Source organism: Lathyrus oleraceus, chromosome 1, assembly GCF_024323335.1.
Source record: "Lathyrus oleraceus cultivar Zhongwan6 chromosome 1, CAAS_Psat_ZW6_1.0, whole genome shotgun sequence".
Classification (NCBI taxonomy): Eukaryota; Viridiplantae; Streptophyta; class Magnoliopsida; order Fabales; family Fabaceae; genus Lathyrus; species Lathyrus oleraceus.
In genome coordinates this window covers 249,584,648-249,603,777 of record NC_066579.1, presented here as the reverse complement: position 1 = coordinate 249,603,777, position 19,130 = coordinate 249,584,648, and the positions used below count along the sequence as shown (strand labels likewise).

Below are 19,130 nucleotides of genomic sequence, written 5' to 3'. Positions count from 1 at the left end.
TAGTCATGCACAAATCAAGAAGTTTATATTATTTTACTCATGTATTAGTTCTCTTTACTGCAAGTGATAATGATAAAACAAACCTTACACATACATGTTAAAGACAACCAAGGGTTTATATTATCACCATTATATCATCATCATCATTATTATGTAATAATAGCATGTGAAATAAACATAATCATGCTAGAAACAACACTCATATAATAATAATTAAATGGCAGATATAATTCTTTAATCATGCAAACAAAATTTCTCCAACATGCTATGACATATCAAGAACAGATGCATACTTGAATAAAGCAATATCAACATCCACCAAACCATGAATACATCATCTCAATATATATATTAAACCAATATTATTCATGCATGAATTAAGGAGTATTGCAAGATAATCATGATGGTTCTCTTTTCCCTGCCCGTGAATCTTCTTGCTTCTGCCTTGCCTTGTGTATCTTCTTCTGCTGTATCTCTCCTCTTTTTCGTCTCCTCTCTCTCGCTGCAACCATATGAAGTATTTATAATGGTGTGGATTAGGGTTTAACCTTGCTAATATTTGGATCCCTTCCTATACTTTAGGGTTTAACCTTGCTAAATATTTGGATCCCTTCCTATACTTTAGGAGAGTTAGGGTTTAACCTTGCTAAATATTTGGATCCCTTCCTATACTTTAGGAGAGTTAGGGTTTAACCTTGCTAAATATTTATTAAATACAAATATTATTATAAATAATGAATAATTAAATAAAAATTAATTTAAATTTTAGTTACATAATTGAATTAAAATTTAAACCTATTTCTATTTTTACTTTCATCATTTAAACAAAAATCAAAATTATTCTTACTTATATCAACCAAAATTATTTTATAATTTATGGGCTTTTAAAAAAATGTTACTCTTATAAATAAATTTTATTAAGTAAAAACAACGTGAATTACTAAATAAATACTATTTATAAATAATGAATAAATGGAACATGACTCACTAAATTATAAAAAATCGTTATTATAATTTAATGAGCTTTAACAAATAAAATTAATTTAAAATTTTATACAATTAAAATTCAGATCTATTTTTATTTATCATTAAATTAAAACTATTTTATTTATATATATATAATTTATTTATATCATACAGATAACCAAAATTATTATTATTTTTTATATCTGTATCACGTAATAAATAAATTAAAATTTATAATTTATATGAGAATGTATGCTAATGAATGAATGCAAATGTGAAATGAATGTCATGCATGAATCAATTTATCATAAAAATTAACAGGCAAATTTTGGGGTATGACATCTTCTTCCCTTCTCTTCTCAAGTTTTTCTTATTCTTCTTTCCCCACTTTCTTTTCTTCTTATCCCCTTTGCTTTCTTTCTCTTTTTATGTTTACTGATTAGTAGAAACAAGGGTGGAAAATATGTGGTGGAGGAATAAGAGAAAATTAGTGGTGGAGAGGAAAAATGGATAGAGGAAAAATATCTTAAATTTAAATTTGTCTTCTAGTACCAATTTACCAATTATTATTTTTACCAAAATGCTCATTCTTATACTTATTAATAATAAAGGTCAATTTTTTTTAATAGGGATTGATCTTTTAATAGTCTACTAGCTATTCTAGTTGTCCTAACTGGCAACAATTAAAGCACATATAAGCTCAAATTATTTTAATTGACAAAAGATAGAGTACATAGGAACTCAGTTGGTCTTAAATGACAACTAATTGAGAATTTTAGGGAATATGAGATATTACATTAGGAATTATTATGAGTTTCTTTTATTTTCCCTTTATGTGATGAATGAGCTACATGTTTTCTTAACTATTGTGAATTGTATTGATTTGTGTATTTTTACGTGTTTGCTCTGACATTCTAATAAGGGATTTGGAATAAATCATCCTCGGTCTCTTTAAGTTATTTTTGGATGTAATAAACTATGTATTGTGATGATCTGCTTCTTCATTGTTTTGATTTATGTTGAATTGAGATTTTTCCCAAGAGGATTCGAACGACTCTATTTTGGTCGTTTGAGTTCCAAAGATATTGAGACCTTTGTTCTATTTGCTTAAACTTTTTTCTGAGTCGATTAATTTGGAATTTTTCCCAATTACAAAAAAATTTAATTTTTTATTATTTTACAAAAACTCAGTTTTTGTACAGAAACTTAAAATTTTAAATTTAAAAAAAATAATTCAAAAATTTGTTCAATAAGGAGAAAAACGCAGAAAAATTGCTGGTAGACTTAGAGGGGGATTCACCGCCTTATTTCAGACACATCTTGAGTTTCAGGACTTAGATTAAGGTGTGGTTCAAAGAATTGGAAAACTAATACGATAATATTCCTTTTGAAGTAGAGAAATTGGGTCTAGGGGCGCTACAATAGTAGTGATTTGTAGTTTTTAATGCTAGAGGCGTAGTCAACTTTAGTTCTGCGTCAGTCATAATATTTCAAGCATAACTTGAGTTTCGTAAGTTCTTTTGAAATGTCGTCAGTTGCATTAGGAAGAATCTTTAATATTATTTTCAACTGGAAATATTTGTAATTTACTCATAATTATACAATTTTCAACTGGAACATATTCATTTGCTTTATGCTTACTCACTTTGATATTTTAAATAATTATTCGGATATGATGTATGACTAGTAGAATGCATGATTTTGGGGTTGTTTGATGAGTTTATAGTTGCTATTGAGTTGTCTTGAGTTTTTTAAAGTTGTGAGAGTGTAATTTGTATTTTGATATAATTTAGAGTTACCTTTGAGAAACTTTGATAAGTTTAAGAGATTGATTTGTTACCTTAGAGTTGTCAGAGTTGTTATTTGAGTAACTTTGATATGTTTTAGAGTTGTGTTGGTATGGCTTGGTGTTAAAGGTTATTACCCTGTTGATGGTATGACACAAGTAATAAATAATAGTGGTTTACTCTATTGATGAGTTTTTTATACATTTTGAGAATTTTTAATTTTTGAGCCATTTTGAGAATTATGAGTTTTTGAGACATTTTGAGAATTATGAGTTTTTAGATATTTTGAGAATTATAAATTTTTGAGACATTTTGATTTCCCTGAGTAATTTGAGAAATTGAGAATTTTGAGTGATAACATAACTTTACATTTTTTAGGAGAAATAATTGAAATTGTTTTAAATACATATTTCTGAGCATAGTAATCCAGAGAGAGATTACAATGAGGCCTTTATTGGCGATTTAAGCATAGTAATCTAGAGAGGGATTACAGTGATGCCTTATTTGTGATTTGAGTATAGTAATCTATAGAGGAATTACAATGATGGCCTGTGAATGGCGAATTATGGGTTCAAGAGCGGAACCTTCTTAAGCATGCGTTGATATTTGAGAACTGTGATTTTGTGATTTTTTGATGTTGATGTTGTTGCATGTTGTGTTGTTTATAATCATGTGCTCATATATTTCGAAGATAGGTAGGGCTTCGGTCTAATGATGGTCTAATTTAGAGAGGAACTATGATGGTCTCACGTCTAGATAGGGACACGGTCAGAGAGGAACCGAAGACATGGGAATATAGATAACATACCTCTGATCTCAGTGATTCTGGTACCACATACATTTTGAGAAGGAGATGGTGACATTGCATTGCATTTATATTATCATTTATTTGATTTTGTTTGAGTGTGATTGAGAATACTTTATAAATTGTTATTACTATCCTGCTTTGTTGAATTTCTCTGTTAACATTTGTTAGATGTATTCTCACCCCCTGTTTGTTTTTTTGGCGTCTGTGCTCCTCGGAAGTACAGGAAATCAAGTACAGGAGTAGTCATTTGAGTTAGAGAATGACGTTGATGCCTCTTTCACTTTTTTCATTGGGTCTTAGAGGAGTCGCTTTGATATGTAGCACTTGGGATGGGATGTCATTATTTATTCGTGTTATGTTTTTCACATGTTGGAGTTTTTGGTTGTTGAGACTTATATGTCGAACTTTTATTTTTGTTTGCTGCTTATTTTCTCATAACTATTTTGTGGTTGATGTTTTATGCTATGGTGAAGCATGAGTGCAACTCTAATCGTGGATTTTTATTTGAACTATTTTATTAAATGTCGAGTTGGGGATTAGGGTGTTACAAATAGACCCTCCAAGCTCTGCCATTGTTTGTAATGCAAGGGAATTCTTTCCCATTTTCTATGATAATATACTAGTTAGTTATATTTGATTTCTAAGAGGCATCCTATTTGGGAGATTTAAAATATTAAAGATTAATTCTTGTGTGTCTATTTAGTTGAATTGGGGGCTCTAAATCCAAGGTCCAAAGTAATGCCTCAATAGACATATTACAGAGCCAAATACCCCAATTACGGTAGGTTTCCAAATAGTGATACCTTTCATATCACATTATTCACCAGGCTAGAGGAAAACAAGGTGAACGACATGGCCTTGTCTGGTCCATTATGGTATATTTTATTAACTTAAGGCATCTTACTTATAGGCAATATTGTCATACAATTCTACAGTGAACACAAGACTGCATATTAGTTATCTCACCAAGCACTACCATAAGGTAGACCTGCGTGTTAGCTCTCCAACGCTTCAAACGACACCTTATTTGGACCTACGGAACTAAAGTTACGACCAAAGTCGTCGGATAATGCAACATAGATCAAAACAATTTTTTTTCAACATTTGACATACAGCAATCGATTGTCACTTGAATTTTCCAAAAAATGTTTCAAAAGGCCATGCAATCGAGTAATTCATTATGACAATCGATTGTGATAGTTTTTTTTCAAAATTTTAACGTGTGCAATCGATTGTCACTGACAATTTTTCCAGAAAACTTAATTTTAACACACGGTCTTCATCCCCTTTATCCCTTAACCTTCATACATCACTCCAACCACTATCCCCATACTCAATCAACCCAACATACAAATTTAACATCACAACATGTTATCACATCAATCAAGCATATTACAAGACCTGTATCAATCATGATTCATAGTAATTTATAATACAATTACATCAACAATTTCACCAACAATCATATTCATGATCAAAGCATTCAAACATTCATCAATGGTAGAATTTTATATATGCATAAACATGATGATTCAAGCATATACAAACACCAACAATCATCAATTTCTAGATGTCTAACGCAATAACAATTCATCAAAAACATAATCGTACAATCCTAATGAGAGCAAGAACCTTTCTTCTCCACCCTATCATGAAATACACCCATAATGAAATCCATTTCTCCTCCCTTACCTTAGATTTTCTTGCAAAAGTAGTCAAAGCAACCAACTCCTAGATTCTCCCTCTCAAGCCCCAGCTCTTGTTTTTCTCACTTTACTCCAACTCTTATTTTTTTATGTATTGAAAAACTCTCTCAATTCCCACACTTCTCTATTTATAAATATACCTAATTCTTCCATTTAGGTATTTCCTTTACTACCCACAACTTATTCTCCCAAATATCTTCATTGCCCCTTATTTCTCTACTAACTCCTATTTTCTCTTTCATTTTATTAGTTAAATAATTTCTAACATAAAGCCACAAATTCTTATTTTTATTTTTATTTCAATTAAAATTACTAATTATTCTAATTTCTAGTTATTGTTAATTATTCTACCAAGCACCTATATTTTTATGGCACCCTACCAATATAGTCACAAAAATTTATTTTAATTAAAACACCTCATAATCAAATAAATACATAAATAATTCAATTAAATCAATTAATCGAATTTGAGGTGTTACACATACCATTTGAGTAACATAAAAACAACTGGTTCATACCATTTGATTAAATGATCAAAATCCTCACATTCTTCATGTTACATATCAGCTGGTCCTTTGCTTCCACTAGCCTCACCTAAAGTTTCAGGAGGTAGCACTATGGTCTAATCCATCTCCTCAGAATCTTCACTAGTCCCATTAACTTCACTATCTTCACTATACTCACTTTTAACATAATCCTCATCATTCACTCCAACATGTTCATCATTCAAATCAACATTAGGCTTAGTCACTTTAGCATGCTCATTATTAATTGTCATTAGCCTCACTAACTTCAGCTTATTCATTATTAACATCAGTATTAGCCTTACTAACTTTAGCTTGTTCTTCACTAAAATCAACATTAGGCTCATTCAAATCAACATTAGACTCATTCACTTCAACATTAATCTCACTAAAACCAGTACATTGTACATCATCATCAATATAGTTATCTAATTCACTTGGATCCACAATCACATGGGTCAGATCCTTTCTTCTCCACATATACATCTATCACCTTGTGTCCTACAACATCTTTGGCAAACTGCAACACATCCTGATCATTATTTCAATGGCCTAAGACCACGTGAAAAGCTTAATATAGGGTTCCAATACCATATACACTTTATGTCTACATAATCTTCACTTTTATTCAATCTCTCCACATCCATGTATGACATGAAATCCACATTTCACTGCCAATTCATCTCAGTTACCTCTCCATCAACATACAACTTAACAAGTTCAGAAACTAGTCTCCCCCTATGGTGTATTCTTAACCTAACCTTATTAGTCTGACTTGGCCTTAGAATTAATCGGATAAATATGGAATAAGTTAACATTTATGGGACCATAACCAAACATTAAATAAACATGGTGGACCACAATATTGGAATATGATAACTAACCAAGAAAGCAACTTTGGGACCACAACTTTACATGAAAAAGACAATGAACTACAACTAAAACATACAACCAAAAAAACAAAACAACTAGGACACGGTGACACTCCCAAGGAGACAAGAAAACATACCTTAAACAAAACTTCACTTGTCGACTACTCATATTCGCGAATCTCAAGTACGAAATGCTACAACTGTGAGCTTCAAGTAACCTTTATGAGTCTTTGTTTCAAGCGTTTCTGAGTTTGATGTTTTCAATCGGTCTTTAAAAACTGGGTTAGGGTTCTTTGTGTTCTTCTTTATTGAGATAACAAAAAGGAATTAGGTTTTTGTGATTTTGGCTTCTGGTTTACATTTATGTTCATTTTTCATTGTTTAAAATTAAATTAAAATGTTTCCCATCAATTAAAAATGGTTTGTAAAATAAAATAAAAATAAGTTTTATTAAAATATTCAACAAATGTGTCATGGTTTCACAATGGCGTTGTCACGTCATTAATGAGAGTGCCAAATGAAAGGGACCATGAAAATCTCAAGAGAAGTAAAATTTAGGGATCAAAAGTCGGATTTTTAAAATGGGGGACTAAACTTAAAAAACTTCAAAGTAGGGGGACCAAAAATGTATTTAACAACTTTTTTATTATTAAAGGCCACATTACTACTCCCTAAACCACACAAGTCCATAATTATTTAAACTGATATTTTATTTAAAGTTTTTTTTTATATTGTAATTTTTTTAAATTAAAATATATAACATTATAAAAAATATTCTAAAAAAACTGAAACCAACCGTACAAATATATTTCTTTTCTGAAATCTAACTCAAAAAATTCAATTTAACTTAAGAGAAGTAAAATATAAAAACTAGATCCAAGAACTCTTTAAAGAGATCATATGAAAAACTTATTCTATAAAATGAAAACTAGATCCAAGAACTCTTTAAAGAGATCCTAATTTTGTCGATAATATTGTGTAAAAATAAAAATAAAATAGGTAAACAAAATTAATTTAAATTTTGAATTCATTTTAAAATATATATTTTTCAATTAACATAATAATATAAAATAAATAAATTAAACGGTGGTGCATTTCAAAATCACAGATTTTGAATCAACGTTTGAATTTTCAAAACTCTGAAACTATTCCTCTCACAATCACAAGTAGAATAATCTCTCATTCTCCATTACCATTACCATGGGAGTTAGGAAGTTATGGGACATTCTCGATTCTTGCAAGAAAACGGTTCCTCTTCATCATCTCCAGTTAGTGGATTTTTTACCAATATACCCCACTTTTTCAAATAAATTCCCAAAATAACCCAGTTTTCAAAATATTTCCCAATATACCCCACTTTTAGAGGGAGGCGCCAATTGGATTGGCGCCCCCTCTTAAAAATTGCAAGGAGGCGCCAATTGGATTGGCTAGGGCACCTGCCCTAGCCAATCCAATTGGCGCCTATGTGTAATTTTTAAGAGGGGGCGCCAATCCAATTGGCGCCTCCCTTAAAAATGCCTCAAATGAAAAAACTTCCAACATGAAAGTTGTAGATCTTTTCAAGAAAATGAATTTGGATATAAATTTTGCATCATTTGGATTTTTTATGAGAAAGTTATGGGCAGTTGAAGTTGGACTTCTGAGTTTTTTAACTGTTATCTGAGTCATAATGTTTTGTATTATTGCATGTGTTTCTTTTAGGAATATGAATTTTTGTCCAACATAACATTTGAAGTAGACATCTTAAATTTTCCATTTCACTTGGTCCCACCTCAAAATAATTAAAAATGACTGAGTTAGGTCCCTGCGAACTTGACCCAAAATTAGGGTTTCTGTCAAAACAAGTGTATGTGAATTTTGCCAAAAGGGACCAACTTCAAGCCCTTTAGTTTGAATGATAAAAGCCTCAAATGACAAAACCTTCAACATAAAAGTTGTAGATCTTTTCAAGATAATGAATTTGGACTAAAGTTTTGCATCGTTTGCAATTTTTATGAGAAAGGTATGGGCACCTGAACTTGGGCTCTTTGACATTTTATCTGTTATCTGACCTATAATGTTTTGTATTATTGCATGTGTTTGTGTTAGAGTTATGAATTTTTGTCCAACATAACAAGTGAAGTAGACATCTTAAATTTTCCATTGCACTTGGTCCCACCTCAAAATAATTAAAAATGAGTGAGTTATGTCCCTGCGAACTTGACCCAAAATTAGGGTTTCTGTCAAAACAAGTGTATGTGAATTTTGCCAAAAGGGACCAACTTCAAGCCCTTCAACATAACAATAACAAGTCCTTGAATTAGGGTTTCTGACCTATAAATTTTTGTATTATGATATGTGTTTATTTTAGAATTATGAAAGAAACCTAATGTTTGGAGTTTACACAAAGATAAATTTGACATAATACGAATTGATATTAATAAAATTTGGATTTTACACAATGAATCCTAACGGTGATGACCGGGATCACCTAACCGACCTCCGGTCCCACATCCCCTAGCTACCCTAACCCTTGGCCCTAACCCACGTTGACGGTTCTGCACCGGTGGTTGTTCATCTGATGGTCCAGGAGCGTCATTACCTCCTACAGGAGAAGATCCGTTGAGGTATTCAGCCAACTCAGCATAGTCTTCAGTATTCAATGATGGTGTACCGGCGTAGCTGAGCTCATGACCCATGCCAGAGAAGTTGGGGTGTGGTTGACTCATGGATGGGCGACCAGGACGGTTGAAGGGGGACATGGGTGACAATGATGGGTCTAGGAAAGGTTGGAAAGGTTGTTGGGGTGTTTGGAAGAGATATGGTTGTGGGATGTTTTGGTATTGTGATGTTTGGGGTTCTTGGCTACGGTAGGTGATGGGGCGGTTAGTGTTTTGGGTAAGGCGACTTTGGTAGGGTGATGGTATGGGTGCGAAGCGATGTTCGGTCGAAGGTTGATGGTCCATTTGTTGGTGGTGGTATGGGGGATGTTCTTGGTTTTGGGGTTGGGTGAATGGCATGTTTTGGTTGTATGTTTGTGTGTTTGTGGAACGGAAAGTTTGTCGGATAGGTGGTTGTGAGTAACCGGGCTGAGAATGTTGTTGGGGGTTAAATGTTGAGCCTTCTTGTGTGTAACTTGTCTGGCGTGGGTCGTAGAGGTACATATCATCGGCGATGAATTGAAATCCAACTGATCTATACCAAGCCATATAAGTACGACTTGGTTTTACCTCATTTGGCATGACTGCGTCAGTTAAGACATGGTCATGACGGTGCTTCCACTTGCGACACTCTGATCTTGCGAAGGTTTGCCAAGGGTTGTAGTTCCATTGGTCGTTCACTTTACGCATATGCCATTCTCCTAGGCTAGCTGGGGGATCTGGGATATTCTGGACCATACCAAACTGCAGCTTCACACGATCGGTGTTGTGCAGCTCCACTGTTGTGAACCGTATTATCGGTGTGCATGTTGTCCATACGGCTGCGTCTTCAGGGTTGATCTGATGCTCATGATCCATATTAAGGTATGGACGCCAAATGAACTGAAATGTTAAAGACAATAGGATTTAAATGAATGTAGAAAAAGTCAACATAATATGAAGAAATAATGTAATTATTTTGCTTACGTCTGCCGGTCGAAGGTGATCCAACAGGTTGCGATATTGAGTAATACAGTGTCTCGGACATCTTTTGTAATTCATACCGCGTGCCGACCATCTACACCAAAAAGTTAAAATAAATTAGTTATGGGTAATAAATTGTAAGGAAGGAAGTAAAGATATAGCAATTTAAACAACTTACTTTTTTGCATATGGAAAAGTGAAGGGGTTGTTATTGACCGGTGCTAGAGACGGTAGTCTTGACCATCCCCATGCTTGTAGCAAAACAGCACATCCAGAAAATGTAGAAGTATCTTTGTGGGAGTTTTTGCACAAAGAACTATAGAGATAGGCTAGACATGCGGATCCCCAACTATAACTACCTATTCTATCTATATGTCTAAGTAAAGGTAAGTACATAATATGCATGCTAGAACCACTACCTTCGGGAAATAAAAAGGATCCTAGTAACAACATAATGTAACACCTAGTTTTGATGATTCGAGCATCTTCGGTAGAATGCTCATCTAAATAAAAACTATTATAATATGACTTTAGGCGTGAAAGTAGTATACCTTGTCCCCTAGCATTATCATCTAACAAATCAGTGTTTAAAAGCTCCATGCAAATTGAATTTGGAAAGTTGGTCTTACCATTAACAGCTTTGCCTTCAATTCGTAGTCCTAAAAGCATGTAGACGTCTTCTAACGTCACGGTACACTCACCGGTTGGAAACCAAAATGTGTGTGTCTCTGGCCTCCATCTTTCGCATAAGGCTAGAATGAACTTGTTATCTATAGACCAAGACATAATTTTGCTAAGGTGACCAAAACCGGCGAGTTCAACATAAGGTTGAATCATCGGGTCCATTGGGACAAATTCGTGGACTCGAGTGCGAAACGTTGAGACATCCTATAATAGAAATAATGTAACGCTTGACTAAGTCGGTATTTCAAAATAAAATGGGGTTGGTGGAGATGAAACATAAAAAAGAAGTATAAGAAAAAACTTACGTATGTCGCGATGTTTGCAACTGTTCCTCTGTGTGCTTCGCCCATTGTGAGTAAAGACATATTGTTGGGGAGTTGGTGTAGATGAAAATGGAAGATTTTGTTGAAGATGAAATTGTAAAAGAAGTAATGTAGATGAAGTAGTGAGAAATGTAGATGAGGTAGTGAGAATGTTGGTGTGGAAGAATTGTTGAAGGAGTGGATCAATTTATAGGCAAATGGAGGAGTGCATGGAAAATTGTGTTTGCATGGTGTCTCCACCTCATTTGGCGACCATGTTCAACATTAAGGAGGGGGCGCCATTCAAATTGGCGACACCATAGGGTACATGCATGCAAGGCTAGTTCTGAATGCTTGGTTTCGAGGACTGACTACATGGGGGCGCCATTCAAATTGGCGACCATGTACAACCCTTAAAGGTAGGCGCCAAACCAATTGGCGCCACCTTCTGCATGTCTGACACGTGGCATTGTTGTCTCCTGCATGCTGAACAAAACACTTATGGATGGCTTGCATGATTGACACATCATCTCTGACCATCTTAGGTGTCCGACACGTGTCTGTCTTGTCTCCTGTATGCTGATGACTACCTTCTTGATAGCTTGCCTGGCTGACACATCAACTCACACTGTCTTGCAGGATTGACACATCATCTCAGAGACGTGGCTCTCTAGTATCCTGCATGCTGAATACTCACTTCTGTCTTGCATGACAGACACATCAAGTCTTGACTAGCTAGCATGCTTAGGTGTCCGACACGTGTCTGTCTTGTCTCTTATATGCTGATGACTACCTTCTTGATAGCTTGCCTGGCTGACACATCAACTCACACTGTCTTGCAGGATTGACACATCATCTCAGAGACGTGGCTCTCTAGTATCCTGCATGCTGAATACTCACTTCTGTCTTGCATGACAGACACATCAAGTCTTGACTAGCTAGCATGCTTAGGTGTCCGACACGTGTCTGTCTTGTCTCCTGTATGCTGATGACTACCTTCTTGATAGCTTGCCTGGCTGACACATCAACTCACACTGTCTTGCAGGATTGACACATTATCTCAGACACGTGGCTCTCTAGTATCCTGCATGCTGAATACTCACTTCTGTCTTGCATGACAGACACATCAAGTCTTGACTAGCTAGCATGCTTGACACATCAACTCACACTGTCTTGCATGACAGACACATCAACTCTTGACTAGCTAGCATGCTTGACACATCAGGTTACACTGTCTTGCATGACAGACACCTCATCTCTGAAATTACTTGCATGCTTGACACGGTATCTCAGACTAGCTTCAATGTGAGACACTGATACCATCTATTTAAGTGTCTTACTATCACATTCATCTGCACTTGCAAAATCCTTTTCATCTTCACTCACATTCATCTTCACTCACATTAATACTTATCATCTGCAAAATACTTAGCATCTTCACTCACATTCATCTGCACTTGCAAAATAGTTTTCATCTCCAAAATGTCATCTTCATCATTATACAGTGTCAACGTTCACTGCAACGGTGAAACTTTTGAGTCTGAGATTCATGGTTTTTGTTTTAAAAACACTGATACCATTAGAGTCACGATGAAGAGAAATGCAACCTTTTTGCATTTCAAAAAAAGAATACAATCCTTCATAGCATCAGGTAATGTGTCAAAGATGACATATCAGAATCCTATATTTTTTGAGAATGGTCAATGCAAGTTTTTCCCCCTAAAGATACGAGACGATGAAGATGTTGAAAGCATGTTTCTTAGTCATGAACATTCAGGCATGGATTGTATCGAGTTGTACATTACTCTACAGCCATGTATACCGTCTCAACAGTCTCAACTAACAGATCAGGATCCAGCTGGTGGAGATGCTGCAGATGATGCACAATGGTCAGATGAACTCAACCCAGAAGCAGAAGTAGAGGTCGACGTTATTGATGAAGAAGAAGAGGAGACTGAGATACAGGTTGATCACATCCTGAATAACGACGATGAAGATGAGGCTCAACCACCACCAATACCTCCTACTCATGCCTATATTCCTCCTCAACATATGACAAATATGGCTCTTAACGACGATGAAATGTCCGACAGTGTCTTCTATAATCCGTATCCGAGACCAGTAGGCGAATTAAAGGTGGGAGACATGTTTCGTACCAAAGAGGAATGTGTCTTGGCAATCAAAAAATACCACATGAACAACTTTGCTGACTTTACGGTGAAACGCACTGATTCTAGAAGGTATGTTATCGAATGTCGTAACATGCTTTGTAAATTTCGTTTGGCTGCATCTTACAAGAAGAAAAATGACTCTTGGGAGATCGCTTCAATAGACCCACCACACAGTTGCGTCGCAACAACCGTTGAACAAGATCACCGTAAACTGAGCACAGCTTTGATATGTCGAGACATTCTGCCATTGGTAAATAAAGACCCATCAGTGAAGGTGAGTATAATTATATCCCATATCCGAACAACATATAATTATACTCCATCTTACAAGAAAGCATGGATTGCGAGGACAAAGGCTGTTGAGCAGGTTTTCGGAAACTGGGAGGACTCATTCAAGGAATTACCACGGTTTTTATGGGCACTAAAAACTTATGTCCCAGGAACTGTGGCAATTCTGGAGACAGTGCCAGCAATGATGCCAGACGGAACCTGTGCTACAGGTAATAGAATATTTCACCGTCTCTTTTGGGCATTTGACCCGTGCATCAGAGGTTTCGCTTTCTGCAAACCTCTCCTACAAATTGATGGCACTTGGTTATACGGAAAATACAAGGGTACGTTGCTCATGGCAGTTGCACAAGACGGTAACAACAATGTATTTCCCATTGCCTTTGCTCTTGTTGAAGGTGAAACGGCTGGTGGATGGGGTTTCTTTCTTCGACATCTCAGAACGCATGTCGCTCCACAAGCCAATCTATGTTTGATTTCTGATAGACATGCTGCCATCGAAAGTGCCTACAACAACCATGACAACGGATGGCATGATCCTCCTTCTACACATGTCTACTGTATTAGACACATTGCACAAAACTTCATGCGTGCTATAAAAGATAAGAATCTTCGCAAGAAGGTGGTGAATGCTGGGTATGCTTTAACTCAACCGTCTTTTCAATATTATCGTGATGAGATTCGTCTGTCTAATGAAGACGCGGGGAGATGGATAAATAACATCCCAGTAGAGCAGTGGACAAGAGCATTTGACGGTGGTCGTCGATGGGGCCACATGACAACAAACATTGTGGAATGCATGAACGGGGTTTTCAAAGGAATTCGAAACCTGCCGATAACCGCCTTGGTAAGATCAACCTATTATAGGTTGGCTTCTATGTTCGCAACCAGAGGTGAAAGATGGAGTGCAGTGTTAATGTCTGGACAAGTATTCAGTGAGTGTTGCATGAAGGTCATGAAAGAGGAGAGCATCAAAGCTACGACACACGCTGTAACAGTGTTTGACCGTCAAAGACAAAATTTCAGCGTCCAGGAAACAATGGGCAACAGCGACGGGAGACCAAACTTAGCCTACGCGGTTAAACTACACAAAGGTTGGTGCGATTGTGGAAAATTTCAGGCCTTCCGCATACCTTGCTCCCATGTCATTGCAGCATGCGCTTATACTCGTCAAGACGCTTACACCCATTTATCTGATGTGTACAAGGCAAACACCATCATGAATGTATATAGTCAAAGCTTTTCAGTACTACCAATGGAGGATTACTGGCCTCCATATGAAGGAGATATTGTTTGGCACAATGAAGAGATGCGTAGAAAGAAGAAAGGAAGGCCAAACAGCACACGTATCAGAACAGAGATGGATTCCACAGATAAATTGATAAGATTATGTAGTATCTGTCGTCAACCAGGACACAACAAAAACAACTGTCCCAATCAAGGAGCATCATCTAGGTCTTAAGATTTTTGTAACATTTTATCTAGACCTTAAGCTTTTTGTAACATTTTATCTTGATCTTATGCTTTTTGTAACATTGTATTTCTGTAACAATCAATCAATATATATCATTAAGTTCTTGTTACAACGAGTTTCATAACCAACATCAGTACAAAACATCTGAAAACATAAATAATTCTAACTGATTACAACAATCAAATTAATGTCGTCTCGACCAAACATCATTTCCCTAGCATCCTTATCAGTCTTCATTCGCACCCAACCAAAGATACTGTCAAGTCTCTCAATACTTCTGATTTTTTCCCCTTCTGGTATTTTCCCGTCTAACCACCGAACCAGCTCCCTCTTCAGTTGATCTAACGTGGTGATGTTCCAAAACAGCATCAGCAATTGAGGTTTGTCTCTCGCATAAATCACCTTACCGTATCGGCGACGAACACCAAACATGATAGCCAAATGATTATATGAGTTGTGGAACAATAGGTCACACAACGCATCTATTTATAAGACAAAAAAGGCATTTTATGAGGGACTCGCCAATTGAGTTGGCGCCTCCTTTTAAAACATACACATAGGCGCCAATTGGATTGGCTAGGGCACCTACCCTAGCCTAGGGCACCTGCCCTAGCCTAGGGCACCTGCCCTAGCCAATCCAATTGGCGCCTCCATTCAAGTTTTAACAACAGTCTCCATATGAACAACTTTCATGTTCATCAAAAATCCATTTGAAACTTGGAAGCTCATCATTCATTTCAAAACATTATAGATCATTTTGACAGAAACCCTAATTTTAGGTCAACTTCGCAGGGACCTAAATCACTCATTTTTAATTATTTTGAGGTGGGACCAAGTGAATTAGAAAATTTAAGATGTCTACTTCAAATGTTATGTTGGACAAAATTTCATAACTCTAAAAGAAACACATGAAATAATGCAAGACATTATAGGTCAGATTACAGTTGAAACCCTAATTTTAGGTCAATTTCGCAGGAACCTAACTCACTCATTTTTAATTATTTTGAGGTGGGACCAAGTGCATTGGAAAATTTAATATGTCTACTTCAAATGTTATGTTGGACAAAATTTCATAACTCTAAAAGAAACACATGAAATAATGCAAGACATTATAGGTCAGATTATAGTTGAAAAACTCAGAAGTCCAACTTCAACTGCCCATAACTTTCTCATAAAAAATCCAAATGATGCAAAATTTATATCCAAATTCATTGTCTTGAAAAGATCTACAACTTTCATGTTGAAGGTGTTTTCATTTGAGGCTTTTTTAAGGGAGTCGCCAATTGGATTGGCGCCCCCTCTTAAAAAATACACATAGGCGCCAATTGGATTGGCTAGGGCAGGTGCCCTAGCCAATCCAATTGGCGCCTCCTTGTAATTTTTAAGAGGGTTCGCCAATCCAATTGGCGCCTCCTCCTAAAAGTGGGGTAGATTGGGAATTTTCCTGAAAAGTGGGTTATTTTGGGAATTTCTTCGAAAAAGTGGGTTATCTCGGTAAATTTGCCCCAGTTAGTTTACACTCGCTCAATATTCTCTTCCTTTACTTTAAAAAAGGCGTTATTTCAATTTTCCAGGAACAAGATGGTGTGTGTAGATCTATCGTACTGGGTGGTTCAGCTTCATAAAGTGTCACATGCTTGTTTGAAAGAGAGGGTTTATCTTAGAGGACTCTTTCACCATCTTAGAGGTCTCATTTCCCTCAATTGCACCATCGTTTTTGTTTCAGGTTTTTTACATTGTTTTTCTCTTTTTCTATCTATTTTATCAAAGTAAAAATTATTATTTTTCTTTTATGTGTGTTGTTTTAAAATTTGTGATGAAACAAAACAAATAAATTGTGCATTTTCTAAAGTTTGTTGTCAATGAGTATTGGTAAGATCCCATTGAAAGAGTTTATGAATAGTGACACCTTCATCTTATAAGCCGGTTTTTAAACCGGTTTTATAAAATGAGTTAGGTCAAACTCTAATATGGTATCAGACCTTGTCGATCAGACCTTAGGCCGCCACTAAGCCTAAAAAGAGTGTTGGGCATGAGGGGTGTATTGGGAAAATCCCAAGTCCCACATTGGTTGGAGATAGAGCATTGAAAGAGTTTATATAGAGTGACATACGTACCTTACCATCCAGTTTTATAAGAATGAGTTAGGATAAACTCTAATAATAAGAGACACATTTTTTAACTGGACACCGATACTCCTTTAATTTGAAGTTTGATTGCTACACAAGTGATAGGCTCTAAAAGAGAACACTATCAAAACTAATCGAAAATCACTCCTCTTTATCTTTAGAGAGGAGTGATTTTTTTGTGATCATCTATTTGGTCTTTACCATTGTAGCTATAAGTAAAATGAGGAGTGAGGACATGGTAGTTCATTGGTGGGAAATATGGACAAAGTAAGTGACTTCAATTTGTGGCTAAAGTTTAAATCGACCGTTGTTTGTGATATTGTGTGTGTGTGTGTGAAATACATACATACATACAAACAAGAGATATGTTGTTAGAGTGAATATGCATTTTGATCCCTAGGAAACTCGAGTTCAATTCTCATAGATCTGTTATTGTTTGTTAAGAAGTTAGTTAATGAGTTGTTGAGAGCCACTTAGGCCAAATAAGACACATTCCCTATAAATAGAGAGAGAAACATTTTGTCATTTGAAAGGAATATGGCCTTTTGACATTGAATGGTTGTAGATAGACCCTCCAAGCACCGCCATTATTTGTAATAGAAGGGGGTTCTTTCCTAATTTATGTGATAATATACTAGTTTATTCTATTCAATTCTAAGAGGCGTCATAGTTAGGAGATTTAAAATATTAAAGATTAATTCTTATGTGTCTACTTAGTTGAATTGGGGGCTCCGATTCAAAGGTCCAAAGTAATGCCTCAATAGACCTATTTGTCATACCCTAAATTTCCCCCTAAATTTTTTCACTCGCATAAGCATAACATGAATCGATCCATTTTGTCATGCATTTCATCAGTTAAAAAGAATTTGTCAAGATTTTAGATGAAAAGTCAGAAGTTCTGGCATTTTATCTTATCTTAAAAACATTCCTTCATCATACATTGATTAAGAAATCGAAAGACTTGATTTCTCGATCTCAATGCATCATTTATTTTGTAGCATCTTGTTTTAGAGGTTTAGAAGGTGATAATCAAGAGTGTTGTCATAGTCTGAATATGTATAGGGTTTTGTTTGTGTTTGAGAATGAGAAGCAAATGGTCCAAGGGTGATTCGTTTGTGTCTGATTGTCTGTTCGTATTTATTCAGTCAGTGAATCAGTGCATTCAACAGACATTTGCATTTTATACTTGTCACAACATGCATTTTGTTTCGCATAGTGCTTGAAATTTCAGCTAGGTTAATTTTTCAGATCTACAGACAGACCAGTCGCACCGTTTCTCAACTGTACGACGAATTAGCGGGCAAAAAATTTTAAAATTGAGCTTGAAGACGTCAGTTTTCTTAATCTAGGATTCGTGTGGTTTAACTTGGCATGCTAGTTTTAATTTTTCGACTACTTTTTCGATCTCAATTTTATCCGCCTGAGCCATTTAACCGGTCAAAATGTATTTCAAAATTTGGCCAAAACCATTATGTTTACGAAAAATTTATTTTGCACTGATCATTTTAATATGTTAAGTTTATTTTTTTGATCACTTTGGCGTCCGATTTTTATTCATTATTTTCCTAATTATTTTTATTGTTTAGCCAAATTAATCGGTGAAATTATTTATGTTTTTAAAATTTAATTTAATTTTCTATTTTTGTGCTATTTTTTTTAAAAATTATAAAAAAAATCTTTTTAGCATTTTTTGAAACTAAGGAAAACAAAAAAATCAACAAATGTCTTCAAACTCTCCCTAATTGAGGCTACACGTGGCCAGCAGCTGATGGGGGAGATTTGATTTATTTTTTAAAAAAACTAGAAAAAATAACGGG

At 35.4% G+C, this 19,130-nt stretch overlaps 1 protein-coding gene across 1 annotated transcript in view; it reads left to right on the top strand.

Moving 5' to 3' along the window:
* Positions 1 to 7,852: 7,852 nt before the first annotated feature.
* The window catches only part of LOC127129659 (single-strand DNA endonuclease 1), a 69,557-nt gene continuing 58,279 nt past the window's right edge, over positions 7,853 to 19,130 (top strand). Inside the window, exon 1 of the mRNA XM_051058812.1 lies at positions 7,853 to 7,931. Within this exon, the coding sequence (XP_050914769.1) occupies positions 7,864 to 7,931 (68 nt within the window). The 5' untranslated portion in view covers positions 7,853 to 7,863. The remainder of the gene's footprint in view (positions 7,932 to 19,130) is intronic.